Here is a 16,625-nt window from a genome sequence, read left to right as displayed (position 1 = left end):
CAGGGGACATGTCACTTCTGAATGGGAATTGGGGTAAAAGGCAGAATGCTTTTAGATTAGCCTCTGTGCGAGAGAAGGCTGGTTTTATTTTCCAGTGTTCGCTTGGGGACTTCCCGCCGAGCAATGAGCGAAAAGATGGCGTCGCGTAGAGAAGTTCGCGCTTCAACCCGTCTTCAACGTCAACGTTAATATATTTGGAGGTTTCATCGAAGTATATTAACGCACGAGTGAAGTACCAACCGCTCCTGGTTTCAGTGGCATAGTGCGATGGTAGCGTCATGCCAACATCAGTGCGAAGTGCTTTGAAGTCGAGCAGTGTCCTATTACTTTGAGTGATGTCAAAGCTCAGTCGTCCATTTTATAATCGTTCATGTAGCGGCCTTTTTCTTTTTTGGAGTCATTTTTTTGCTCACCCGCCTTTTGGCCTATTCACAGAGCCGTATTAGAAGGATGTGGAATGACACTGTGCGAAAACAATCAGAATCTTCCTTTATCTCAGGTGAAATCAACAGCACTTCAACACTTAACCAAGGTCAGTTCCCGGAAAATATATTGACAAAAAAAAATGTCTTTTGGAGTGGGATGTCGTTGATGCGCGTCATAACGTGGCTTTTCTGTGATAATAGCTCTGTAAAAATCCACAGACCTAGTTCGGCCATAAAATATATACTCCTGAATGTTTCTCGACTCAGCCGTTAAGAGCAATTCAAAAGAAGAAAACATAACTTTTATATAAAAAAAGAGAGCTTCTTTTCCTGATGGCCTATTCAACGTATCTTGAATCCGGGACAATGTCATTTATTTTTATTTTTGCTGGAATAATACTGAGGTGATGTACAAATGTAATCAGAATGATCATTTTAGCCTCTTCTGATAACTCGGTGAGTTTATCCAGTGACTAGCTGAGCCCTTCAGATCAGGAAAGTCCCAGGATCGATCTCTGGCCTGTACTACGTTGGCTAATCTTGGCCGGGGGGTGGGGCGTTAGGTGTTTTGCGGCTGGCCTCTGTGCCACTTGAGTGAGGGAGGGGTCAAGTCGTCCTAGGTTCCCGCTCCTGATCACCGTCCAGCGATGCAGGTCAGCAGTGCGGGTGCCAGCGTCAGCCTTGGCCGTGATGCCTCTCGAGGTCAAATAGGCTGTCGAGGCTCACGCGATGAAGACTGACTACTACTGGAAGGCGACCGGCACCCAAGGAGTCGTGCCCTGCAGCAAGAGTCGTGGGAAGGAGAGAAAATTTTTTTCTTGAACTTTGTAACGAGGTACTGGAGGGTGTAGGTTTTTTCCGGCCTTGCCCTCAAACATGTTGGGTCGCCTGGGTGTAGCAAATGCTGGGAAACCGGGGTGGGGGACCAGCCCATGGTCCACTTAAACAAATCGGGTAGACTCCTTTACAGGGGCATGCTCGTCCCTGCCTCATGAGCTCAGGTAATCAAGTGCTTCCAGGAAAATCTTCCCCCAAATTCTTCTAAACTCAGGAAAATCTTCCCCTAAATTCTTCTAAACTCAGGAAAATCTTCCCCTAAATTCTTCTAAACTCAGGAAAATCTTCCCCTAAATTCTTCTAAACTCAGGAAAATCTTCCCCTAAAACCTTCTAAACTCAGGAAAATCTTCCCCTAAAACCTTCTAAACTCAGGAAAATCTTCCCCTAAAACCTTCTAAACTCAGGAAAATGTGGAGAGACTGGAGAAGCTGGGGTTGTTCTCCTTAGAGCAGAGAAGGTCAAGGGGAGATTTAATAGAGGTGTTCAAAATTATATGAGGAGTTTTGATAGAGTAAATAAGGAGAAACTGTTTCCAGTGGCAGGAGGGTCAGTAACCAGAGGACACAGATTTAAGATAACTGGCAAAAAAGCTCAGCGAGTTGTTATGATCTGGAATGCACTGCCTGAAAGGGTGGTGGAAGCAGATTCAGTAGTAACATTCAAATGGGAATCAGATAAATACTTAAAAAGGGAAAAAAATGCAAGGCTATGGGAAAAGAGCAGGGGGAGTGGGGGACTAATTGGATAGCTCTTTCAAAGAGTCGGCATAAACACGAAGGGCCGAATGGCCTCCTGTGCTGTATCATTGTATGATTCCCGCCACAGGCGCACATGAGGAATGCAAGCTGTGCGGTTACGGCCAGCGATTGTGTTACTGTGCGTGGCATGTGACCGAGCGTCCGGGAAAAGCTCCCCGCCAGCATCACGGAACTGGAAGTATTAACCTTTTGACCTCATTAAACTCACGCAAGCTGACATCACACTGCACAGTATTAGTCCGACTCCAACCTACTGTGCGACTCACCGCCCTCTACAGAGCTTTCAGCTTGCACTCTCGAATTCTCGTCCGAAACCCCCACGCCTTTAAAATTCTCATCCTTGTGTTTTAACTCACTCTGTGGCATCACTCCTTCCTATCTCCAGCCCTGCAATCCCTCAAAACACTCCATTCCTCTGATTCCAGCCACCTGCGTATCCTCCCTGCCGCACAGTTGGCGAGTGGCAGCCCGACCTCCTTCAGCCACATAGACCCCCCACACCCTGTCATTCCCTCCCTTAAACCCCTCCACCCATCCACCTTTAAGACTCTCCTTAAAAGCCACCTCTTTGATCAGACTTCTGATCACACTCCCAACCTCTCCTCCTTTGGCTTTGACGTCCCCTTTTCCTTATGCCTCTGTGAAGCTTCTCGGGATGATTCTCGACATTAAAGGTTCTGTATAAAGCCATGATCTTACTGAATGGTGGAGCTGGCTCGAGGGGTCGTATGGCTTACTCCTGCTCCTTATGTTCTTAAATGCAAGTTGCTTCTGTTGTTGCTGCCCCCTCTCTCCCCATCTTTTAAAAAAAAAGTCTCCTCAAACCCTACCTCTTCACCCCTGCCCTTGGTCACCTCCCCTACCTCAAATTGCAACTCAGCGTCCACCTTAATGAAACACCTTGGTGTGTTTCGCTACATTAAAGGTACGAGCTGCAATCGAATTAACACGAGTAAACAAACATGTCACCACCTCTCATCACTCACGTTGCACTGGGCAGGTTCAACTCTATGGATTTTACAGAACAATTGAACTAAACTCATGGATTTTATATGATGATAATACCCTCAATATTGATTGTAAATCGGTTATGAATAGGGTTCTTTACTGATTCATAACCATAACTTGAGATAAATATAAGACTAGCCTCTCATGTTGATGTATCTTGATAATAACTAGAGTGGACAAGAGGTTTGCACTGTCTACATAATAGAAAAGCTCTTTGCTGACTGAGTTATCAGTTAGTCTGAAACCAGCACAGAAGCACTTGAAGTAAAATATTTATCAGGTGATTCATTATCTCAGACCTAAATTAAAATGTGATCTTTTAAATGTTTAATTATCTTATAGCGGTTGGTTAAAAAAGGGAAAAGCAGTGATAAAATATGCATTCCTTAGATGTGTGATGTGCCCAAACTCGTTTTGTTAGTGCCAGTACACAAAGAAGAGAACGTTTTTGTTTTAGCTGTGGTTTTTATTCATTCTCGCCCATCCCGAGTTGCCCTTGAATAGCTGGTTAGGCCACTTGAGAGAGCATTGAAGAGTCATCCGCATTGGCATGGGACTGGAGTCACATATAGGCCCAGACCGGGTAAGGGGGGGGCAGATTTCCTTCCCTAAAGGACATCAGTGAACCGGTTGGGCTTTTCCGACGATCCGATAGCTTCGTGGTTACTTTTACTGGTGCCAGCTTTTTACTCCCAGATTTTTTTTTTGTTTTAAACTGAACTCACGTTCTCTGGATTATTAGCCCAGCTTCTAGTCCAGTAACCTAACGACGACACTACCGCACACTGCAATAGTGGGCTCAGAAGTTAACGTTACAGTCCCGGAGCCGTACAGACCAGGAAAGGGTCCAAGGTTCGATCTCCGGCCCGCGCAGCATTAGCTGATCTCACCCGAGGACACTTAAAATTGGCCACGGTGGATCTGGATTCGGGAAGGGAGGGGATGGGTGGAAATAATTATGACTCGAGATGGCGGGTGGGGGGGTCCTGCTTCTGAAAGCTGTGTAGCGATCGCCCGTTGGGCGTTTGTGGATGGCAGATGAGGGCAGGGTTGGGCTCGGCTGTGAAGTCTTCCGCAGTCAGCCGGCCTGGTGCTCGTGCGCCGAGATCGCACGGCGCAGTTTCACCCCAACGGGTAGATTTTCTGCTGCTGTGCGCCCCCAGCCCGTGATCGGTTTACCTTGGGTAGAAAAATCACAGGCCGATTCATCATGTGCGATCTCGACACGCCCCCAGAGGTCAGAGACGCAACTTACCCTTCTATACTTTGTTCACTGTGTAGTTTTCACCATTAATCATGCGTGTGTCATTTGCCAATTGTCAGGTTCCGATATCCAGTCACTCCCCGCCCCCGTTTCACCAACTTTACCACATAAATATTCATTATTAGAAATGGACAGGGGTACGTCGTATGTCGGTAGAGCAGCGAAAACACACATGTCTTTTGAAAGCAGAAAAGGCATGTCAGAACTCTTTTTTTAGATAAACTGTGCGAAACTAGGCCAATTAGTTGCCTAATAATTAAATGTACATTGATTAAAAATCGTATTTCCCCAGCATTTTAAGTTTGGAACTTAATACCGCATCGCTGCCCGTTCTAAATTAAGACAAATACCTCGTGGAATTAGTTATTTAGAACAAGGAATAGTGGAGCTGCTCTGGCCTGCGGCAATGCTCTGAACAAGTCCCACTTCAACAACCGTACAATAAATGACTAATATAGAAGCATGGGTGGTGGGGAGAGAGGGGGGGGGCGTCAGACGAGAAGTTGCACGAGTGTTAACCAGTTGGTCGACTTGTGAACAGTCGCGTCCCCATTGTCCTGCAGCTTGCTTTAGGCATCGACCTCGGCTGCAAGCGACGCGTGCTTGCGCAGTGCGGAGAGGCCGCGTCGTTAGCGTAACTTTCCCTCTCCCCGATTTTTCTCCCTCCCCTGCCCTGATGCTTTGACTCCTGTGCTGCAGTGGGTGGGGGGCGGGGTGGGGGGGCACAGAACCACAGGCCTCCCCACCCCAACCCTCACGCCTACACCTTGACGAGTGAGTGACGGGAGGCCTTTTGATCGCGAGGGCCGCGACAGCCGATTTCCTCATCCTCTCCTCATCCGCGAACCTTCTCGCCTGCCGTGGGGAGCTGGAAGCGCGACCACTTTTTTTTTTTAATTTCCCCGCTCTCCAGTCGTAGGGCACAACTCTGCTGCTGCCTGTGAAGCTCCTCGGGACGTTAAAGTCGGTATATAGATGTACGTCGTTGTTGTTGGCCAGCTGGGAGCAGACCAGAAATTGAACCTGGGATCCTCCTGGCCTCCATGGGTCAGCTACTCACTGGATAAACTCGCTGAGCCATCGAGAGAGTGAGTGAGGGAGTGGGAGGGAGAGCAGCTGAGCGGTTCACCTAAAGTATTAACTGCAGCTACAACCCAATATGGGCCAAAGTTTTCACTCAGACAATGGGAACAAAGTTAGCAGCGAATACAGCGACAGAGTCGTTCTGCATCACGAGAAACAGGACCTCTTCGATGCAGGTGAAGCACGTCAAATAGCTATTAATTTTTGCCTTTCCTTTCGGAATGTGGCACTGTTTTGCAAGCCTGAAAGCCGCTTCCGCCTTGTTAAGCCTCGAGAATGAAAAGAAAGACTATCACCGGAGCCCATTTTTGCAACTTCTTTTTTCTTTCTCTCTCTCTCTCTCTATCTCGTGATGATTGAAGAATGACATAGTGCGTTGCAATTTTACTTCAAAGCTGACCGGGCCCTTGTCAGCTGAATTTTAAACAGGGCCCGTTTTTTTTTTTGAGAGGGCCACTTTCCTTCACTTGTGTGTGTTTTGAAAGAGTCTGTGAGCTTAAAAAAAAAGAACTGATGTATCTTTTTCTGTCTTGTTGCTTTAGGAATGACGGGCAATTATCTACTAACAAATCCTCTTCTACGACCCCATGGCACTAACAACCCTTATAACACCTTGCTTGCGGAAACCGTTGTCTTTAATGCCCCTTCTGCTGGCGTGTTTAGCTCACCAGGTGTGCTTACTTAACTCTTGCAAAACGATTGTTAACACGACTGCTAGAAGTTGTTTTTTTTCTTGTGTTGGTAGAAGCGTTAGGGTAGAACTGTTGTCGCAATTACACTGGAAAACGTGAAGAGGTTGCGGAGTCGCTTCAGAGCTAGCTTTATCGCGTTCATGGTGCTCTGTAGTCAGCGGAATTCTAATTACAAACAAACCCCCCCCCCCCTCCACCCCCACACTCCCCGATGGCTCAATTGGTAAAGTCCAGGTGTAACTGTAACCGTCGGGCTAGCCCGAGATTCAATCTCCAGTCGGCTCTGAGTCAGCTCAGCTCAACTCAACTGCTAGGACAGTGGCCCTAGGCTAGGGAAAAGGGCCAGGGTTCCTGCTCCCGATCACCGGCGACTCCCTTCCCGGCTGGAAGAGTGTGGGTGAGAGAGTATCAGGTGAGGACCGACTGTAACCTCCCCCCTCCCCCATGAGCAGGCTGACAAGTGGAGAATGGGTGAGCTGGTTGGGGAGCGGGGGATCGTGTCGAATCGTATGCTAGCAGATGTCAACACCTTGAGGAGAGGGGAAGGAGTAACTATTGGCAATAAGGATTCCAACTGCACCTAGAAACAGCAAATATTTATTTCCCTTTAACAACCCCTATCTCAACATCCCTCACCACAGCATTAGCATTTCAACAGAAGCCAGTCGCTTGATCGGGTTCAGACACAACGAAGCCTAAATCAGAAACTATTACTTCAGTGTTCGCAATGGAATTCCACTTGTTTTTTTTAAAGAAAAATGTCTTTTGATATTGCAAGTAATCTAAGCACCGAAACGAAACTTTCAAAGGGGGAAAAAAAAGCACGTGCATTTTAAAACTGGTGTGTTGAATCTAACCCGAGCTTTTTTTTTTCATTATTTGTCTTTTGTTCTTTCCTTATGCTTCCCTCTAGTGACCTACAGAGAGACAAGTATGGGAGTCAAACTTAACTTTGCCTATCAAATGTAAATTTTTTTTTCCGGCATGATTGTTTTCTTTTTTTTAAAAAAAAAATGAGGCAATTGGTGAAAACATAACTGGAGGTCAAGAAGTAGACTCAGTGGGCAAAAGGTTGACTGTATAATTAGACCAGCTATAAAGGAATGTATAAAATTGCAGTCACACAACTGATGAGGCAGGGGATCATAGACTGCACTTTAACAAGCCATCACTGTTAACATTGTCAGTGCAAATTCAATTGGCAAGATCCCATTGTCTTTATTAATTAAAACATTGACATGATTCTTCCAAATTGGACCGCAAGTTGTCCCCAATGGCTCAGCTTGGCCAAGTTGCTGAGCTGCCGACACCACAAAGATGCCAGGCCAGATTTCGCTGGTCTTGTCAGATGAGGGCGTTGCACTTCTGGGAGTTTGGCACCTCTGGGCTCGGGAAGAGAAAGTTAGCTAAGTTTCCTACTCTTGATATCCAGCAAGCCCTGGTAGAAGTGCACGTGTGGCACTCGGCCAGCCTGCCTATACTCACTGTCTCGGCTTGCAGTTGACAACTGACCGCCTGGGTCAGATGCCCACGGTTCACCCGGAACTGTATGCCAGTGAGAGTTGAGGAAAAAAGATGGGGAGGGGAGAAAACCGGCCAGAAAGTGAAAGGGGAAGCAATCTCTTAAGTAAATATCTGCACAGGTCAATGGAATTGGTGTGAATTCAATTGACGAGGAGCCTACTGTGCAGAATAAAGCATGCAGATGCCATATTGCAGTCTCTATAGCTTTGCACTGCACTTCCGCGAGAGGCTGAAGATGGCCTCCAGCTGATAGAGCATTTCAGTTCCCCAGCTCGTCCTGTAATGATAGGCAGACTTAAGAGACCAGTCGACGACTGAACCATGATCTGGCCCTCACAAGTAAGGGACAAAACCGGCAGCCCCTACCCAGATCAGCTGGACCGAACCGAATTTCAACAATTGTTCTGGATGATGCAAACTTTTTGCAAACTATTTGAACTGACCTGTTTTCCTGCTGTCAGTAAAGCTCTTCTCCTCCAAGCCTTGCAAATGATGCAGCAGTCACACTGTGGTCAGTCACACTGTGGTCAGTCACACTGTGGTCAGTCACACTGTGGTCACTCACACTGTGGTCACTCACACTGTGGTCACTCACACTGTGGTCACTCACACTGTGGTCAGTCACACTGTGGTCAGTCACACTGTGGTCAGTCACACTGTGGTCAGTCACACTGTGGTCACTCACACTGTGGTCAGTCACATTCCGGTCACATTTTGCATCATTCTAGTCGAAGTAGTCAACAACAAAAAAATATCACTTTCCAAAGCATGCTCTACTCATAAATGTACCTTGTTTTTCTTTGTGTGTGTGTGTGTGTGTGTGTGTGTGTGTGAGAGAGAGAGAGAGATAAATCACATGCTGGCTGTTTTACATGTCTGTGCTGTAACTGAAGGAATTCTTATCTGTTCTGAAACATGCCCCCTTAAAATTACCCATTTCTCTCGATTACTTCTTCCTCCTTGCTGCAAACTCATGGATTCTGGGTGGCATCTCCTTTGCATTCCACAACAGACGTTTACTGTTAGACTTTATCTTCTGTGACCTGTGTTTGAAGAAATTCCACACATTTCTTTCGTTGATCACTGTGGTCCATGGTCTCTAAAGGCCTTCCCTTACCCCCGCACTCACCCTCTAATTGCCCATGTGGGTTCATTCAGTGCTGTCACTGTGACTGATGCAGGCTGTACGGTTGGAAACAACCTTTGACCTTATGAGGTTGACGGGTGGGTGGGTGGGTGGGTGGGAGGGAGGGGGTGTGGGTGGGTGCGGGGGGCTTGTGGCTGTCAAAGGAAAAAGAAGCGTTTCCACCAAAACGACACAAGGAGGTGGAGAAACCCGAAACAAAAGTCCTGTTTGCTTGTGATCTAATTTGCCGAACCCTTGCTCTGACTGGTATGCTGAGATGTTGCGCGATCCTTCCTCATGTTACAGTGACCATTTTACTTTCTTTTGTGTATCAGCTACTCTAACACCAGATAGCCTGAGCAGACAGACTTGATGTGAATTGCCCATGTGAGTCGACCCACCTGATGTCTATAGTGTTTTCAGATGGTGCTTGTGGACCCTGATACCCATAGTTCCAAGAGGATAACTGTTCTGTGTTTGTCATGCTTACTTTGTGCTTGTCCATTCCCCCACCCACCCCACCCCTCATTCTTTGCTTTCCACCATGATGTCTCGTTAGACAAGAACTGTTAAATAGTTTTGCCTGCTAGTGTCTGGATTTCTTTTTTTTTTGTACTTTTATTTGCACTCATTTTGTACAGGTGGTGCATCTTCTTTCCAAGTCGCCTTTTAAGGTAACTCAGGACAAAAACCCATTTTGTTTTGTCTTCCTTGTTTCCTCGTCGAACCATATTCTAACGGCCGTGCGTTAAATACGCACGGATACGGAGCATCAAAACTGGTAGATGCGACCGATGTTAAGTGTCTCCCGTCACCGGCGGACGTCGGTGATTTTGAATGGTGGGGGTTGTGGAAAAAGGGGGCGTCCTATTATCTTATTCCGATATCTTATCCTAAACGCTACAAATTTTCGCATCATCGTTTTTGTCCTGAATCTACATTAAAAAGTTGTTTTTTTTTTCTTTGCTTGATTGAAAGAAGAGAACAAGGATGGAGGCAAACTGCTTAACGCTGCCATGTTGTTTTCTTTTCTGTTCTCGTTTCCAGGGCATTCCCTGAACAACGCCCGGGACCCAAGCGCAATGGATACTCTACCACTTAACGGCAACTTCAATAACAGCTACTCCATTCGAAACGGGGACTTCACCAATGACAGCGTGCAGGCGCTTGACTGCGGACTGAGCCTGGGGGACACTGCCTTTGAGAAGATGATCATTTCCGAGCTGGTGCACAACAACCTCCGGGCCGTCGGCCACAAGAACCACAACGTTGACCGAAACCTGACCGCCAAGGTGGTGGCCGCCGGGGGCGGCGGCAGCAGCAGCGAAGATGACGCCATCGTGGCTGACGCCTCGTCCCTGGCCCACGGCGACAACCCGGGCGGGCACCGCCACCACCGGGAACTGGAAGCCCCGCTGATTCCCCAGCGGACTCACTCCCTCCTGTACCACCAGCAGAAGAAGGCCGCGCCCGAGGCCGACGGCAGCTACGTGGCCGAGCTGACGGCGGAGGTCGACGATCCGTTGCAGTCGCCGAACAGGGACTCCCTTTACACCAGCATGCCCAACCTGAGAGACTCTCCTTACCCAGAGAGCAGCCCAGAGGCAGAAGAAGACTTGTCGCCCTCCAAGCGGAGTGAAAACGAGGACCTGTACTACAAGAGCATGCCCAACCTAGGTGCTGGGAACCAACTCCAGACATACTATCAAATCAGTAGGGGCAACAGCGACGGATATATTATCCCGATTAACAAGGAAGGATCTATTCCAGAAGGTGACGTGAGGGAAGGACAAATGCAACTGGTAACCAGTCTGTGAAACACATGCATTAGAAACTCAACAACAACAAAAAATGGACCTCTGCAGGTGCCCTCGAATCTACCTGAATGGACAGTGCAGCGACCTGTGGTGCTTTTACATTGTACAGGAAAAACAGCTGGGCCCTGCAGTTCTGTGAGGACTTTGTGAGGGAAAAGGACTCTCCAGCCTCACAGAGACGTATTGTCCATTGCAAATAAGAACCAGACAAATCATCGGGTCTCTGTGCCGTCATGCACTGCTGCTGATGCAGTGGGAGAACTTCTGGCCATTCCAGTGCAGCAGTTTTGAACACAGTTGTATATATAGTTGCACCTTGTATTCCTCACCCCAACCCCGGGCCCAGCCCCAGCCCCAGGCCCCGGCCCAGCCACGCATTATATATGCGAGACAGGTCTTTGGACCCTGCGAAAGTTGTCTGCAGTACCTTAATGCTCCCGGAGAGGCTTCGCTGAACGCAGGGAAGAACTTTGCGAACAGAAATCTTGGTCAGCCACTCACAGCCCAGCCCACAGGCCTTACTCCTCACGTTCGCTCAGCTGTACAGTTATCTGTTCTCACTGAGAAATGGCTAAAGAAAATATATTTTGTTGTATTGCTAGTGTAAAATAAATCAAATACATTGTCAGACCTAAATATAAGAGAATTTTAAACAGAAGAAATTTGATGAAAATATTGTGTAAAGCTCCTGATTGCACATATGATGAAATGTGTTTTTCTTTTTTGAACTGTTCATTGTGCAGATTAAACAAGAAGTTTCCCCATTTTTACTTCATTGTTCATCTATTCTCGTAACCCTTTTTTAAAAAAAAAAATTCTCCCCTCTTTCTCTCTCCCTCCCTTTTGGCCTCCCAATGAATCCACTGCCTTTAATGATTTATTATTTGGCCAAATGAATTGTACCGTTCAATCTTTACTGAGTAGTTCAGCCAGTGATGCCAAGCTTCGTTAAATGCGGTGAAATCAGGCTCCATTTGTTTTTACTGTAATATACTTGATGGGGGGGGTGGGGGGTGGGACTGGTGAATGGCACTTGAAGTATTGTCATAACAATCTCGTCCAGCCAATCAAAGAAGCAGGTTGACCTCCTAAACCGTGAGTACGACCTTGCCACGTTTCATTCCGACGAAAACTCTCAAAAGTTTATTTATTTATCATGGCCTGGGATTAAGGATTTGAACGGTCCCAGCACAGGTTTGCTTCAAAAGTATCATTTTTGTGTCTTTATCCTGTTAATAATGAGATCCCACCACTAATACCTGATGTAAAGTTTAACACTTCTTTGACAGTAAATAAATGTGAGAATTTTGCAAATAATCTGAAGACAAGTGTTGTTTCGTGTGTTGAGTGTATCGAATGTCTATTATGGTGTCAGCCGTCACTCAGTGCACTCTTGTCTTAGAGTCGGGAGGTCATGGGTTTAAATCCCACAACAGAGACCATAGCACAAGATCTAGGCTGATGTTCCAGTACAGTATTGAGGGACTGCTGCACTGTCAGAGCTACCGCCTTTCGGATTAAGCTGAGCTCCCTGTCTGCCCTCTCATAAAAGATCCGACAGCACTATTTTGAAGAAGTTCTTCCTGGTGTACTGGTCAGTATATCTCCCTCAACCAACGTCACTAAAACAGATCTGTTCGTTATCTCATTGCTGTTTGTGTGCAAATTGGCTGCCGTGTTTCCTACATTACAACAATGACTACACGTCAAAAGTACCTCATTGACTGTAAATGGGACACTCTGAGGTCATGAAAGGTGCTATGTAAATGCTAGACTTTCTTTCTTAACATAACATTGTGCCTTCCTTTTTATTTTTTTAATTCTCCTTTTCCTCCCCTCATGTCCTGAAGGCTCTGACTTTGGTTCTACAGACTCCCAAAGGCCCTCTGGCCCCTCTTTCAAATGACCGTACTTAACCTGTAAGGCCAGATGGCGAGTATCAGAAAGCTATTCAACCGCAGGGGCTGGCATCAGCGCCAAACCCGATCCTGCCCATGCACGTCCGCTTTCCAGCAGGCACAGGTCGATTTTCCTCCTCTCCGCAGGCCGCCGATTCTACCCGTCAGCCTTGTCTCTTTCTCCCTCCCCCTCCCCACCCCTCTTCCTGATGTGGAGATGCCGGTGATGGACTGGGGTTGACAATTGTAAACAATTTTACAACACCAAGTTATAGTCCAGCAATTTTATTTTAAATTCACAAGCTTTCGGAGGCTACCTCCTTCGTCAGGTGAACGATGTGAAAATGAAATCCTCGAGATGAAATCGCATTTATAATTCACAGAACAATGCTTGGTACCCCTCTTCCTGCCAGTTGAGATCAGTTAAGTCAGCCACAGCCCAGGGACTGAACCTGGTCTAATTGACTCAATTCCGACTTCTCTTTACCAGCAGTTTTTAAATGGGAATTTCGCCTTATTTTAAGCCTAGTGAAGGATGGGTAAGTTTTGAATTAGATTGAGCAGTGTGAAACAAATACGTTTGGAAATGAAGGATAAGCATAGTTATAACGCACAAATTTATGGAACATTTACTTGCATTTGAAATTCTCCCTAGCCTGAAGATGTACTGTAAAACGACATATCCCAGCAAATTAATTTTAGCATTATTCGCAAATGGCCCATTGAGCTCAAAATTTTAATTACAGCTGACATCTTGCATTACCATTTAATGCAATTACCATTACATTAAACGGTAGGCTATTAGAGTGATCATTTATTTACAGAGAAAAGTCAATTTTGGATTGCTAACGAAAATAATATTCATAATGAATATTTCTAGTCTTACAGCTCTTTGCAATTTGGTTTATATTTCACAAGAAACAGCCAAATCAATGTGAGGTGGAGCCATGACTAGAAATATTAGACCATACTTAGAGTACTGTGCACAGTTCTGGTCTCCATATTATAAAAAGGATATAGAGGCGTTGGAGAAGGTACAAACATTTTTTACAAGGATGATACCAGGACTGAGAGGTCATACCTATCAAAAATATTGAACAGGCCGGGGCTCTTTTCTCTAGAAAAGAGAAGGCTGAGGGAAGACTAATAGAGGTCTTTAAGATTATGAAGGGGTTTGATAAGGTAGACGTAGAGAAGGTGTTGGGGGGGGGGCGGGTACCAACACTCGGGGTCATAAATATAGTCACTAATAAATCCAATAAGGAATTCAGGAGAAACTTCTTTACCCAGAGAGCAATAAGAATGTGGAACTCAGTTGAGGTTGTAGTTGAGGCAAATAGCATAGATGCATTTAAAAGGAGACCAGATAAACACGAGGGAGAAAGGAATAGAAGGGTATGCAGATAGGGTTCGATGAAGAGGGGTGGGAGGAGGTTCGTGTGGAGCTTAAATACCAGCACGGACCAGTTGGGCCGAATAGCCTGTTTCTGTGCTGTGAATTTTATGCAGTGACCCAGCACTCTGCCACAGAATGGTCAGACGCAGGTTAACAATTGCACCCCCTCATGGGAAGCTGGTAATGTCAGTTGCACAGTCAGAAAGATGACGCGGGCAGCAGGGCCAGCCAGTAACCGGAACATGCATGCCAGCCGATCAATTTTCCGCCACTTTCCTGGTCTGGCACCCCAGGGATTCAAGACCAGGAAAGAGGGGCATAGGATCAGCTGGTAGGCAGGCACGCACTACCAGCCTTATAGAGATTGCTATGTGCGCCACTTTCTATTCTCTGGATCAGCACAAGAAAACAAAATGGTGTCACCGGCACGACGAGAGTGAGTCATGCTCAAAGTCCCTCTGATTGATAACTCAGCCCTGAAAAATACATTTCCACACAAATTCATTCACTTCCCGCATCCACAGCTCTGAGCATAGGATAGCTACTACCATACAAGGAGAGAGAAAAGATGATCAGATGGGCAATCACTCCAGGCCGCTCAACGCACCCTTGGCAACCCATTAAGGAGCTGCACTACCATTAGCCAAGATGCAGATGGGCTTGCTTGCTCTCTTGGCAGGTATCATGCACATCGCAAAGAGACATCATAAAGGAACAATAAATATCTTCAACGAGGCAAAAATGCATGAAAGAAAGATTTGAATTTTTATGACACCTTATCACATCTCAGGCATCTCAAAGTGCTTCACACATACAATGAATTACATATATAGAATTTACAGCACAGAAACAGGCCATTCAGCCCAACTGATCTGTGCCGGTGTTAATGCTCCACACGAGCCTCCTCCTGCTTTACTTCATCTAACCCTATCAGCATATCCTTCTATTCCTTTCTCCCTCATGCACTTATCTAGCTTCTCCATAAATGCATCTGTGCTATTTGTCTCAACTACTCCTTGTGGTAGCAAGTTCCACATTCTAACCACTCTCTGGGTAAAGAAGTTTCTCCTGAATTCTTTATTGGATATATTAATGACCACCTTATATTTATGACCTCTAGTTTTGGACTCCCTACAAGTAGAAACATCTTCTCTACGGTTTACCTGATCAAACCCCTTCATAATTTTGAAGACCTCTATCAGGTCACCCCTCAGCCTTCTCTTTTCGAGAGAAAAGAGCCCCAGCCTGCTCAGTCTTTCCTGATAGTCCATAGACTACAGTTCAAAACTGTCAAACTTTGCAAAGCTTTAGCAGTGACTAACATACAAAAATAAATGTGTGTGTAGAAAAATAATAGCAAGAGCAGCTTAAAGGGGGAGATTAGAAGAAATGTTTTCATGCAAAAAGCTTATTAGGATAAAGAGCACTTTACACAAAAGTCAATCACTACATTTAACAGGGAACTAGAAATAAACACTTGAAGAGGAAAAATATTGAAGGTTAGAGGGGAAAGGGTGGGGACTGGGATGAGAGGAGATAGCTTTGATGTGAAGCTAGAACAGGCGCGGGGTGGTGACTGGCACCCTCCTGTGCTGAAATTTCTGTGATTCTATGAAAATATTGCAAATCGTTGCTGTTTGATTCAATAGGAATTCAGTGATATGTGAGGTCCTTTGGATTAGAGATCATTTTTTAGCAATGTCATGTTTTTTGATTAAAATTTTCAAAGGAGATTTAGTGGCAGTGGTGATTTATCGGGACTTTTGTTTTTGAAAGACGAGCTACGATTCAGGTGATGCATGTTCCTGCCGATGTGGCTGATGGAGCTATTCCCTTTATTATGCAGGAAATATTATCTAAAGCTCCAACTGATTTCTAAATGTATTTAAATCAATACTAATGGATTTTGCTGAATGGAGATGGTTTGATATATTGGGCAATTTCATTTCCGCTAGGGTTCCCAATTAAAAGGATTCAAATGGGACTCATTACGGAGAGGTGGAAGAATGCTGCATTTTAATTTCAAATGTCAAATTTCCTTACGTGAGTGCTGTTAGTCTCGGGAATCATTAAACAACGATTCCAATTGAAATACTGGCTGATAGGGGAAAAAAGGGAGAATTGCGAATGCTGGAAGTCTGAAATGAAAACAGAAAACGTTTGCGAATAGGAACGATCTATTTTGACAAAGTGAAGAATGAAAGAAGGGAACTTGCGTTTATATAACGTCCCAAAGTGCATCACGGCCAATGAAGTTCTTTTGAACTGTTGTAACGTAGGGAAATGCAGCAGCCAATTTGCGCACAGCAATTTCCATCAAACAGCAATGAGATAAATGGCCAGATAATCTGTTTTTAGTGATGTTGGTTGAGGGGAAAAATGTTGGCCAGGACACCAGGGAGAACTCCCCTGCTGAAGTTCCTCTCATGGGCTTTTAGAGGTGGAACTTCCCTCTCCCCCACCCCTTAGATGCACCCCAACGTCCTCCCCAATCCCAGTATCAGGGCATTAATATTCTTTGAATGTGATCCCATGCCATTTTCAGATCAACTGGGAGCGACTGCTTTAGCTGGGGTTGAGGGATATTTCTGCAGCACCTTGTCTCAATGTAAGTCGGTCATCTGTATCAACCAAAGGCATTAAAACATTTTTTTTTGAAACAGTCTCATTTTGAATTTTCCGTTCTCCGCGATCAATCACCGTATGGAAACTGGCCTTCGTAAAAAAAAAAAAACTCCGTCCCATCTTCTGCCAGGGTCAGGTTCTGGCAAGTCAGTATGCCAGCTTCTTGCATG

General features: G+C 45.7%; 1 protein-coding gene across 6 annotated transcripts in view; it reads left to right on the top strand.

The window, feature by feature from the left end:
* adgrl2a (adhesion G protein-coupled receptor L2a) overlaps positions 1-11,540 on the top strand; it is a 400,733-nt gene extending 389,193 nt beyond the window's left edge. For 5 of the 6 annotated variants that reach the window (XM_067989840.1, XM_067989839.1, XM_067989841.1 and 2 more), the window contains 2 exons: positions 436-532; positions 9,767-11,540. In XM_067989840.1, coding sequence (XP_067845941.1) covers positions 436-532; positions 9,767-10,536 — 867 coding nt within the window. In that variant the 3' untranslated portion in view covers positions 10,537-11,540. The remainder of the gene's footprint in view (positions 1-435; positions 533-9,766) is intronic. The other variant, XM_067989843.1, reaches the window with a different exon arrangement.
* Positions 11,541-16,625: the final 5,085 nt, after the last annotated feature.

The sequence above is a fragment of the Heptranchias perlo genome, chromosome 9, assembly GCF_035084215.1.
Source record: "Heptranchias perlo isolate sHepPer1 chromosome 9, sHepPer1.hap1, whole genome shotgun sequence".
NCBI classification, from domain to species: domain Eukaryota; kingdom Metazoa; phylum Chordata; class Chondrichthyes; order Hexanchiformes; family Hexanchidae; genus Heptranchias; species Heptranchias perlo.
This window is presented reverse-complemented; position numbering and strand designations above follow the sequence as displayed.